The 12,353-nt window shown below is 42.6% G+C and overlaps 1 protein-coding gene across 1 annotated transcript; it reads right to left on the bottom strand.

Annotated features, from left to right (window-relative positions):
- Nucleotides 1-10,853: 10,853 nt before the first annotated feature.
- On the bottom strand, nt 10,854-12,283 carry foxi1 (forkhead box i1; the record flags this gene model as incomplete). The annotated part of the gene is made up of 2 exons (XM_079182088.1): nt 10,854-11,389; nt 11,686-12,283. The coding sequence occupies 2 exons, from the start codon at nt 12,281-12,283 to the stop codon at nt 10,854-10,856; spliced, it is 1,134 nt and encodes a 377-aa protein (XP_079038214.1).
- Nucleotides 12,284-12,353: the final 70 nt, after the last annotated feature.

Here is a 12,353-nt window from a genome sequence, read left to right as displayed (position 1 = left end):
TGTTCTCATTTATCTATGGCGCCTCCATTGAGTTAATACAGAAAAGGCACGACTGATGAAGGCTGAAATATGAAATAAACAAGAATAGAGTCCAACAACCCTTTACCTCTGCTTACATCAGCATGATCTGAGCAGAAACAATAAGTCGATTAATCGATTAGTCAACAGAAACAAATTCGGCAACTATAATCAATTGATCGTTAAAGTCAAAGACCAAACAATTAATTGATTGATAGAGAAATTAATAGATGGTTTACTTTTTTTTATCCTACACCATTTTTACTTTATTATAAATCTTATCATTTTTTTGTATTTTTTTATGACACAACTAATACTATTAATAATATAGAATAATAATATACAATTTCATATTTTGTGTTTGATAAAAGACACACATGGATTTAGCTAAAACCTTAACATCTAAAACATTTCGGACTTGTCCGGACTTGCCAAATGAGGAGTATGCAGTAGTGATTTTTTTTTTATGCGCCCCGTTCACTTCAGTTCCCCAAGACCTTTCTCTTTTTCTATGGAGGCATGGGAGAAAAACTATGTTTTTTTCAGGAATTCAAGTTAACACTGGCCGACTAATTGATATACAATAAGTCAATTTGTAGATAAACTATTTCTTTCAGGGTGATTTTAATTTAATCTCCCTCTTTTTTAAATGTCACTGTTGCCCTATTTGGTATTTATGTGAGTTATATACCAAAACCTCATATTCCAAGAAGTCAGGAATGAATTGATATAAGAGCAGTTCCTCTGATTATACAAACTATCAGGGAACGCACTATATTTTATATTTACATGCCATCCTTGAGACAACTGAGATAAATAAAGGACTTCCCTTGATTAGTTTCACATGTAGGGCAGTACAGCAACGGTTAACATCAGCCCAGGAAGGTGATAACTGTTCAAATCTCTTGATCCATCCGACATGTGGATCTCCAGTGCTGTTGACTGTAAATGAATAGTCCAACCTGAGGACAAGTGAGACAAGAACAACTCGACTGACAGTGGGACGTTTTCATTTCCTACTTCAAGACATATCTGAGACAGATTTTGGGTAAATGTGAATAACAAGTTAATGCACAAAGCTTGTCGAGCCGGTGCTAACACCCGAGGAGCCTCTCCACATCAAGCATTCATTTCCTCATTCATATCAGCTTATTAAGCAGCCTTTTGCTTTGAAAGCAGTGAGTAGATTGGGCTTTGTTGGAAAAACTTGGGTTATACGATATGGACTTTGGGAGAGTGGTTTAATGAAGGATGCATTGTCTGTGAGAGCAGGGCTTTTTTTTTTTCTTTCTTACAAAACCGCTGACAGCTTCTCCAGCTCTGGCACGAGCTTGGCTTTTAATCAGAAACAACACTGTATACCTGATCAGTCTGTTCACACCAGAGCCGGAGCAGCTTTGTGCCGTTACAATGGCACCATTATCTCAGGAACATCTATTTCTTACATGACATACCTCATCGCTGCTTTGTTTGTGCTCTGCAGGCATTTGATTGATTTGCGACTGTAAATCTGAGAATGACTGATGTCATTTTCACGACTAAAAACACACTTTTTAGGAGCTTTCATGGCCTCTGCAGTGAAAAGCTTGATTATTGCATCCATAAGTACAAGGAGAGGTAGATACGTAGATACGATGTGCCCCCGCGCACACTATTATCACGGGCCCTAGTGCGTTCTAGTTATGCCAGTTATGAAGCACGCACACACACACACACACACACACACACACACACACACACACACACACACACACACACCATTGTATCGTCTCATCGTCACATGATCAAATACAGATTTCACATTGAACAATATCAACATACATATGAGCCAGCAATCATCATTGCATATCTATATGTGACAAAAATACCAATGAAAACAAAACGTTTTTTTTAAATAGTTTATCTATAATTTTTTTTAGTTATGTAGAATAAGCTTCTCATTTTATAATAATCGCTACTGACTATTTTACAAAGAAAAAAAGCTTTAGTGAGCTTTTATTTAATCATAGGCTCTGGGGTGACAATTTAAATAAACTCGTTTTTTCAATTAATACTTTATTGGAAGGCCTGCTCCATCTATGCCCCCCCCCCCCCACCCTCCACCCATATGAACGCCAGTGCAGCTGCACTGTCTGTATTCACGCCCCTGCATGAGTAGCATGATTCATCAGAGGATCATTTTAAACGGCCGCTTGTCTCCGAGGTCTGTCTGTGCACTTATGCAGGTGGCTCTTTTCATTAAACCTAGATGCCTGATGATTGTGCTCTTCATTAAAGGCTGTCCAGTAATATGGGCATGAGATGATTGCCCCTGCGGTGGTTAAATATAGTGATTGGACAAGGACCTCTACCGCCCCGTAATGAGAAAAGTCGATAGAGCCGGGGCTATTATGCTGTCAGCGTTCATACCATTACACACCATTAAAACCAGCACAACTCTCTGATTCATCCTCATTATATTTATTGGATAGATGGCCTGATATAATTGTAGAAGCAGTCCAAGCCTTGCATAGTTCAACATGTGTCATCATTTTGTATAGCCACTCTGCAGGCACTCTCCTTTATTGACTTAATGAGGGACTGATGAATTCTGTATGTTTGAAATGAAGCCACACGTCATGTACGAGGTTTTTTTTTTAACTTTCTCGTAAGTAAAAAGTATTGACATGAGATGATTTACAGTGTTGCTTCTGTTCATTCAGAGAGAGAAAAGTTCTAAACTGTAAACTCAGCCATTAGTGTGTGACCCATACAAGCCCCCAGTGTTGACATGTACGCAGAGGGCAGTGTGCCTGGCTTATTTAACAGAATGGAAATTAACTACTTGTCACTCCCCCTTCATCAAATTCTTTCTACGGTGCTGCGGGTCCACATTTGGCATTGTCGAATGCTAACTGCAAACAGCTTCTTAGCACAGGTACGAGACAAAAAAAAGGGGGGGGGTCGTAAGACCCAACAACTCTGCCCAGACACCAGAGCCTTGAGACAGACCCAAACAAAGCGTCTTCTGTCTACACATTTGTGCAGGTCATTAATGTCTAATCATATTCAAATGGCTCTTGAGGCCGTGTCTGAGCAGCCCACCAGTATGCAGATGGGGGTCAGGGGGGCGTGCCCTCCAGGACATGTCCCAAGGCGGCTCTCCCCTCCTGGTTTGAATCCCCTGTGGGCCTGCAGACATGTCATGGCCCATCACCCTACAGACAGACAGACAGCTCCCTGACTGGGGTCGTCCGCTAGACTGGCAGACTAGCTTGATAGCTACTGTTCACCCCCCTTCCATTGTGATTTAACTGCTGGTCACAAGCACCATTAGCATAATGATAAGAGATAGTGACACCTCCCATTGAATTTTATCAGGTAGCCTGAAAGCTGAGTGTAATGAAAGGGATAATTACACAATTTATATAGGGAGGGGCACTGACAGTTGCACAAAGCTATCTGGTCATAGCCTGACCCACCCAATTAAGACAGTGTCCCATCAATCTTGATGTCCCTGTCAGTGAGTTGGTCCCCGGCAGTTTAAAGTAAATAGAAAAGTGTGTCTTCCAACACTTATTTTAGTGGCCCGTTTAGGCTCATAGAGTGGATGAATGTAGAAAGGTTTCAAGAAAAAGAAAACCTTTTACAAGAAGCTATTAACTGCTTTCTGGTCGTAGTGACAAGGGTTAAAAAAGCTGCTCCATGCTGAGAACAGTAGGGGTCAGAAAAACAAGGCTCTTTCAATCACGGCCTGGTTTGCAACAGAAGACAGCTGAGAGGGACACTGTGAGATATCATCAGAACCACCCCTCTTTATTGGTCTTTCATATATTTTAATATACTAATTTAGCTATCTAGACTAGCAGGCCACGTCATAATTAGGACGTGACTTTTCACTCATGTATTTCAGAAATATGCTAAATGTTTTACATTGGTTCTCAAATTGAGGACACACATACACTGTTCTGCTTTTTCAGCGAGCCCGTCTTTCTGCTTCTCCTTTAAATGTAGCCTAAATCAACACAGGGGCATGAGAGTGACCCAGTGATTCACACAGTAATCAGCACCATCTCTATGTCACAGGCTAAATACAGTCCTTCCCTCTCGCTGTATTAATTATGCCTTTGTGTGCCTCAGATTATCCGGGGCCTGTAAAAACCTATTTTCCCTCACGGTGAATAAAATAAAGGCCTCTTTGTCAAGTGGGGGCACGTCAACACACTTCTGTGGGTGATGTCGGCCTCTCAGCGGTGCTGTCAGCATCAGTGTGGAGTGGATCCACGCGCACATATGAAAACATGCGTGGCCGCACGTGTGCGTGTGCATCCTGGATTATGTCACAGCACTGGAATGCCATCACATGACAAGGGGAACAGACTGCGTTAAATGAGTTAGAGCGACACAACACATGGTTGTTTCTATCAGGAAACGCAGCGTGGACAACAATGGCAGACTGAGTGCAACTCACAGCTTTTGCAGCAGCAGTGAGCCTGGAAGCCTTTTTCCCCAGACAGGGTGCACGTCTTGTGTTTATAGTTGACACACAAGCTGTTTGGGGTAGATAGACTCCAATACCAGAGTCAACACATCGCACTTGCTGTGCGCTGAGTTTGTTTGAACACTTGTCTGGCAAATAAGCCTCTCCTCTCTGTTTCCTGGGATGCTGCCGCACAAGCCAGGCTGGTTTTCATGTGTCTGTATTCCTAAAATAGTCGCTTGAACACGTGAATTAAACACTTTTTTTTATTACAAAAGGTGGAACAAGGAGCATATTTTTACACTTATTTTTATTCAAGGCAATAAAAGAGTGAACGTGTGTGGTAATAACATTAATAGCTGAATGTGGTTTAATTACATGCTTAAGGGGGTGATCAATTCATCATGGTATTACATCTCCGTGATTAAAGCAGTTTAAAAGTGCTGCCTTTCTTTCCCTCCTCTTTAAGATGATAGCAGCTGCCTCAGAAGTGAGCCTGGCCCTTGAAGTGCAGGCTGGGATTAGTGGCAAACACAAAAGGAGCATTTGGAGGGGGCATGCCTGTCCCTTTTGAAAGGCTATCATTTAAAGCCGTCAGCCATAGATCATCTGCGGCTTACATGGGGAAAACTTGGTTGAATGTTGATCGTGCCCATTATTTGACTCTCTGTGAGGGGTGCGTTTGATGGTTTAGGCTAGGGGGGGGGGCTCCAGAGGTCTCTGAGGCTCAGTCTGTCTCCCTTCTCCTGTCTCTCTATTGGTATGCATCCCTCATAATAGAGGCGGGAGGTAGGGGGTCTCATTAGGGGCCGGGGGAGTGTTGTTTGGGGGGGGGGGGGGGGGGGGGCAGGCAATGAATTCCTTGGGGCAGATCCACCAGCATCACACAGGATTGAAGCTGAATAATGTATAATGGCAGCAGGTGAAACACACAAGGTCAATTCTTCATAGCACCATATCCGTCTCCGAATGAGGCGCATCACGACGTGTCTCAAAGTACAAAAGTGCTCCAGGTGGACTGCGTCTTTTAACAACAGGAACTTCATCCGATGTAACATTCACACTGAGAGATAGCTTCCTTTAGAACTACCGCAATGACTGACAAGCGGTAGAGAGGTAGCTATTTTGAGGATCCCCCTGAGTACCAAATGATCTCCTCACTTCCGTCTTTCTACCAAAAGTCCAAGCTGCGAGGGGTAAAATGGATTCCCCCTGGGTAGCTACTTCCTCGGTCATCTGTCACCACTTCCTGTCTGTGAAGAGCAGGTAATGACAGCACGCAGGTGTTGCTAGCCGGGTGGTATCACTGCAAGGCGTCAGCAGCAGAACGCATGCTATTTTCCCCAGAAACATTAACACTGTTTCGGATCAGTTGCTTTAATTTTAAAGCAATGTAGGATTAAATTATTTTTCCGTTTTTTGACTTCAACTCATACTGCAGCAGTCAACATGGTGAATTGTCCCGTTCGCAGACAGGTCAAATGCACCATCATCATGTGCAAAACTTAAAGTGGTCCCTGAACCGAGCTAAAATGATTACATATCGGCCGTTACTCAGATATTTGTTCTGCTGCGCTGCACATAGAAATTGATGTTCCATGAACCCTGGATATTGTTCTCATAAGGTCATGGTTTGGAATTTCATGTAGGCGATGAATGGCTGCTGATTTATTGAGGATCTTGTGAGAAAGATGTTCACTGTACTGAGATTATCAGAGAATATAGTTGTAAAAATAATAACGTGATAAAGAATTTGGTTTGAGTTTTTTCTTTACGTATTCTTTCCTTTTTTGGGGGGGCTTCAAGTAAGTCAGAATGACCCATAACTTGTTTGAAATATCAGCCTGGTTGATGTGAACTCTATTTTCTGGCTTCTCAGCGGTGTGTAAAACCACTGCCATGGTTTGTTATGACAAAGGTCACGGATAACGGATGATCTGCCTACAGTTCCCTAATGTGAGAACAAAGACTTTGTCAGAATATATTCCTGCAATAGAGTGAGACGGGGGATAAGTTACACTGTTTTGGGGATAGGTTTTCCAGACAGAGCGATGTGAAGACAGGCCCTGGCTGTGGATTTACAGGGACTCGTTATAGTCCGTTAATCCTTGTATCTCTTTGACTCTTTCAGCAGGTTCCTCTGCTGGCAAGCCTTACTGGCTCTGAAGTGGCTGCCCTTCCTGTGCTCACCAATAATTCTAGGTCTTGGTATCCAAACCAGCTTGTTTCCACTGCTAGAATGGAGGCAAGCATGTGCGGTTGACACGATAAAAAGAAAATTATATGGACGACTAAAACAACAAATTGCATGGGGGGGAAAACTTGATGATTCAACTGTGAATGTTTGTTTGTTTTTTTTGATTATTTAATGCTGAGACAGTTAATACACAAATCTGAATCTTTCCCCCAAATTTAAATAAAACGTAAATACAACTTAAAAAGAACAAAGCAAATTGAAGAGAATGACAAGTGATGTAGTGAGAGGTGTCTCCTCATTTTTCACATGCTCTCAACAACCGAGCAGTTTGCGCTTAAATGGCTCTTGTTCTGTATAAAATAATCCATATGGCTGCTGGTCCGGAGCGGGGATCCCATGCCGTTACCAGCCCATACATTAGGCTTTTTATGGGCCTTTGCATGGGGAGTGATGAAACCGAATCAGGTCATGCCAATTGATAGACATTCTCCTCAGCTATCATTTGCACACACAATCCTTTTAAAGTGCAGTGAAGAGAGCTGCCCCCCCCCCCTTTACAGCCGTATAGTGGCTTCCCCAGAAGCTGTCATCATATTGTTCCCAAAAATATTTAACTTCCTCAAGAGATTGAGCTGTAATATAAGAAATGATCCCTATAATGCCCACTGACTGCTACAAACAGATGTGAAATTTCAGGGTAGGCCCAGACTGTAATCAGCCCCCCTATGGCCAAGATATCATGTTCTTCACCGGGGTCAGACGCACAGTCTCCCTTTTCATATTGCCGCTCAGATTTGTCTGTACGGTAGTGTTATATGGGCTGTGGAGAATTATTAGGCCCTGGACACATCTTAATATTTGAAATCCTGAATGCTTTACACGTCCACAAATTGCCTTACAAAGCTCATCTTAAAGTCACTCCACATCATCAGAAAGAGAGAAAAAAAAGACTGCAGCACATGGCTAAGCACAAAGCCTGGACAGCACATATTCAGAAGCAGGTTTTTTGGAGCGAAAGACGGTTGCAAGACGTGTTCTAGTTGCTCGTTTATCAGTTGAGGAGATCTCGCTTACAGCTAATGGGAGTTAAGTTTCTCACTTTGCTGAGTGCAACTTTATCCAGCAGTGATTCATCACTCCAGCTCGTGTCACTCACTAGATAACGTGGACAAGCCTCCGGGTCCCAAGCTGCAGACAATTCCTCTTCACGTCTCTCCGGTTGTGAAATCTACACTAAACTGTCATATCGTCAATTAAAAATATACCTTAATCCAAACAAAGCATCAGTCCTATTTGTTTCTTACTCTGTCTGTAGCGATTCGATTTGTAACATTCGATTTGTAACACTGCAGGTAAAGGCAATAGCCATCCCTGCTCTCCAGAGTTGGCATCGGATGAGTTGCTGGTGTATCTAGTCTCCGTAAAGGGAAAAAGGAATGAAATAATCCAGTTCTGAAGCACCAGCTCCCTCTATTATGAGTCAACCTCGCCCTTTGGAGGGATGACCCTTTGAGGTTGAAACCCATCATTATGGGTTTAGCCCACTGGGCATGTGTGGGGACCGGGGCCACCCTTATGCTGAGGTATTCTGCTGGTCCTGGGCCTTCAGCCCTGGAGCCAGGGGCCCTGGAGCAGGTGGAGCAGAGACAAGGTGGCCTGACTGATATTCATGAGGGCCGGCTAAATGTGCCCCTCAGGCACAGGGCACTGGAGCGTTTCGTTTCTGAGAACTGAGAGGGCTGAATCGAACTTGGAAAGCAAGTGGATGTTCCTGTGCTATTTGCTCTGCATGCGGTCTTCGAGTTTATAAAGTATTCAGATCTTTTACTTAAGTAAAGTAAAGTATAAGTGGCAATACCACATGTAGAAATACTCACACAAGTATGAGCATTCAACATTTTACTTTAGCAAAAGTACATAATAATCAAACTATACTTAAAGCACCAAGAGTATACACTTTATACAGAATGGAGCATTACAGATTAATATATATTATTGGATTATAACTAGATGCATTAATATAAGCATCATTAATGTTGCAGTTGGTAAATGTGGGCCTTATTTTAAGTACTTAATATGCTGCAGGGTCACTTAACATATAATAATACATGATAATGTATTAATTGATTATATTTGTAATTATTAAACTGAATCGACAAAGTAGCTAGTAACTAAAGCTGTCGAATAAATGTAGCGGAGTAAAAGAATGCCACCAAAATGTATAAAGTAAAAAGCAGCATAAAATGGAAATACTCAAGTAAAGTACAAGTACACCAATAAGGAATTAAATGAACCCAGTAACATTTCACAACTGTTTGATAGTTTTAAATAATACTGAATTATTGTGTCCTGACAATTCCACTTTGAGTGAAAAAAAAATAGTGTAATTGAAGGATCAAGAAATGACAGTAATAAGAACTAAAAGGCCTCCGAATGTGAAAGGCTTTAAACTCCATTCACTGGACGTGATGAGGATTTCAACAGAAAACTTGTTACTGTGAGAACCCGCTGCTGTATGACAAAAATCCTCTTTGTCTGATCCGTGGCCCTGCTCCACAGATAATAGAGCAAAATGTGGCCTGAGGGAGATAATTTGTTCCCAGATCTTCAGATGGCAATATTTTCATTTGAGCCCAGGAGGGGATCTCTTCAATTGCCAGCTTCCATTGTGTTCCAACAAGGGGCACGAAAGTCTTGTCAATTAATTTTTCTTTTATTCCAGACCACAGAGCGCCTGAGTGAATTCAATTATCAACCAATTAAGAGGTGTTTCCTTTTATTTACAGACTTTGATTCCGTGCGTATCCATATTGTCTGAAAATAAGACGGGAGCGGGGTGTTAAATCACTTGAACATTTCCTCTGCATGGACTGCTTCATATTTTCTCCCCAATAGCAGGCTTTCTGTTGTGTCCCCCGGGTCACAAGCACAACAAAAGAGCATTATTGAACTCTCTCGACAATTGTTCAGCGGCTGCTCTTCCAGAAGTACAACAAAACATGAAAAAAAGAACCCACAAATCCCATTAACGGGGTTTCACACAGACACACACACGGAACAGCCAGCGTTTTGCGTGACAAGACTTTGTGAATAGATGGCGACAGGTGGAATATTCAGCAAACAGGTTAACATCAAACAGGCACAGTGATCAAATCCAGCCCCAGACAAAAAGCTGAACTTTTGAACCTTGTGGAAGTAAGTTAAAGGTCTGATTGCTTGATGAAAAGGGGCTAATAGAAGTGACAAGCGGAAAATGTCTCTGTCTTACACACTTTACTGCTTACAGCCACTTGACTTCAGATTTCCTGACAAGCTCTAAAGCATTTATGAAACTTTTTTGCACTTTCTTGAAAAATATTGAGAACTTAATCAGAGTATTTGCCTTTCTTTGGGCCTGACTAAGGCTGTATGAGAGACAGAAAGCACAGCATTGTCTCCAAAATATTGAAAATATATTAATATATAAATAATTGCCCATAAGATGGGTTAGTTACAGTTATCATTCAGTGATGATAAAATGACTCCACAATCGACTCAGTATAGGAACAAGAAATGGGTTTTTAACAGGAAAAAATACTTCCAGACACACGTAATAAAATGTCTTTGACTACTTAAAGTAGAAATCAGTGCATGTCACACAGATTTTATTTCTTCATCTAACACTCAGATAAGTAGGAAAATGACACATAAGTCGAGAGTTAAAATAAATGACTTTTATTCAAACATCGACAAGTGTTTTAAAATAAAACACAGAACAAAATTCAGTCTCAAATACATGTCACATCTTATGAAAATAATTTCTGTACATAGGTGTCTTCATCTTCTTTAAGACAGGTATTTAAAAAAAAAGATAGGCGTCCATCAGTTCAAGGATAGATTTCCGTGGGCTCATTAGTGAATTTTTTTTTACAAATAAAACATGTTTCTTGCACTTGTATGGACAAACCATAATAGAGAAGTGGCAGTTTGTTATTCCATTTACACTGAAATATATTGTCCCAGTTAGGAAGGGTTGTTGTGAAAAAAAATACCAGTTCATTTCCAGTGCTAGTTTTACAAAGAGTCCTACTAGACCACACAATGAGTAATAATTAATAACAGTAGGTTACTAAAGAACTGTAAAGGCTAACATTGAGTGATACATGACTTCTCGGTAAGCACAGCACTGACAGAGACAGTCTACACTTCTGTTCCTTCCCGGCTGTATATGAGGTTGTTAACACTAAAATGGTTGGAGAGGCTCTGTACTGATGTGTAATAGTTCATTCTGTTGTTGTCAGAGTTCAGAGGAGAGATTAAAGTGGGCGAGTAGGAGCCCAGTCCGGACATGCCCTCTCTGGGCTGAGACAGTCCCCCGAGGTGCCCGGAGCCGTAGTCCCGCTCCGCGCCCCGGGAGCCCTCGGTGCTGCTGCTGCTGCCGGCCAGCAGCGAGTTCACGCTGGACACGAAATTGCTGTAACACGGGCTGTGCTCCGCGGACGGAGACGGGGACGACTTGGGCTCCGTGGAGGCCGGGGATCCGTGCAGGCTGGGCGGGGAGGAGCTCAGGAGGCTGGCGGTGTCGGAGAGCTTGTGCGGGCCGTCTTCTGACTTGACGGGGAGAGCGGCGGTGTCTGCCCCGTTTATGTCAGCTCTCCTTTTTCTCTTCCTCCTGAAGTTCCCGTTGTCGAACATCTTCTCGCAGTTGGGGTCCAGCGTCCAGTAGTTTCCCTTACCTGGATGAGAGTAAAACAAATGAGGGTTAAATATGGCTGACAACACTTTTAGTTCACATTTACCTGAACACAAATACATTGTTAATCTGGGTTTTCATCTTTAAAATCTAATTTATCTGTCAGTGATCTGGAATTTCTTTATTAGTTTCAATAGATTTAAAAAAAATTAAAAAAAATAAAAGCAATTTTAAGAGTTTTATCACACTAAAGAAATCAACATGCCAGTCTATTCAAGGCAAGTCTTGAAGCATGTTTACTAATCATATCTCACACAGAAATACTTCAACGTGACTCACCGGGGTCATCCTCGTCCCGTGCCATTTTTTTGAAACAGTCGTTCAGTGACAGGTTGTGGCGGATTGAATTCTGCCATCCAGCTTTGCTCTTCTTGTAGAACGGAAAGTTTTCAGCCACATACTGATAGATCTGGCTGAGAGTCAACTTTTTGTCTTGGGCGTTCTGTATGGCCATCGCTATCAGCGCTGAGTAGGAATAAGGTGGTCTGACCATCTTGAAGAGTTCCTGCTGGCTGGATATGGACAGCCACCCCAGATCTGCCCCACCAAACCCGGTGGGAGGCGGTAAGAACTGCCTCTGGTTCGAGCCGTATCCCGACTGAATGTAGGACGTGCCGCTGTTCCCGGGGAGGTACGGAGAGGAGTTGATGCCGGGTCCGTTCAGCCATAGGTACGGGTTCGCGGACGGGGAGGTGTACTCTCCGAGGCCGTAGCTGGTGGGGTGCGTCGGCGGCCTCTGCGGGTGATGGTGGTGGAGGTTCTGTTGGTACACTCCGTAGTTATCGCAGTACACGGCCATGTCCAGGAGCTCCTGCGCGCTGTGGTGCTGAATAGGGCTGTTCTGCTGGTTAGATGGTTGGTGTCCAAAAGCGTTCATAATCCGCCCTAACCAGTATTCTCAAAACCTAATTTCGTCTCTGTCTCTCCCTCAGGACTGAACTCATCCT

The sequence above is a fragment of the Pholis gunnellus genome (assembly GCF_910591455.1).
Source record: "Pholis gunnellus genome assembly, chromosome: 21".
Classification (NCBI taxonomy): domain Eukaryota; kingdom Metazoa; phylum Chordata; class Actinopteri; order Perciformes; family Pholidae; genus Pholis; species Pholis gunnellus.
This window is presented reverse-complemented; position numbering and strand designations above follow the sequence as displayed.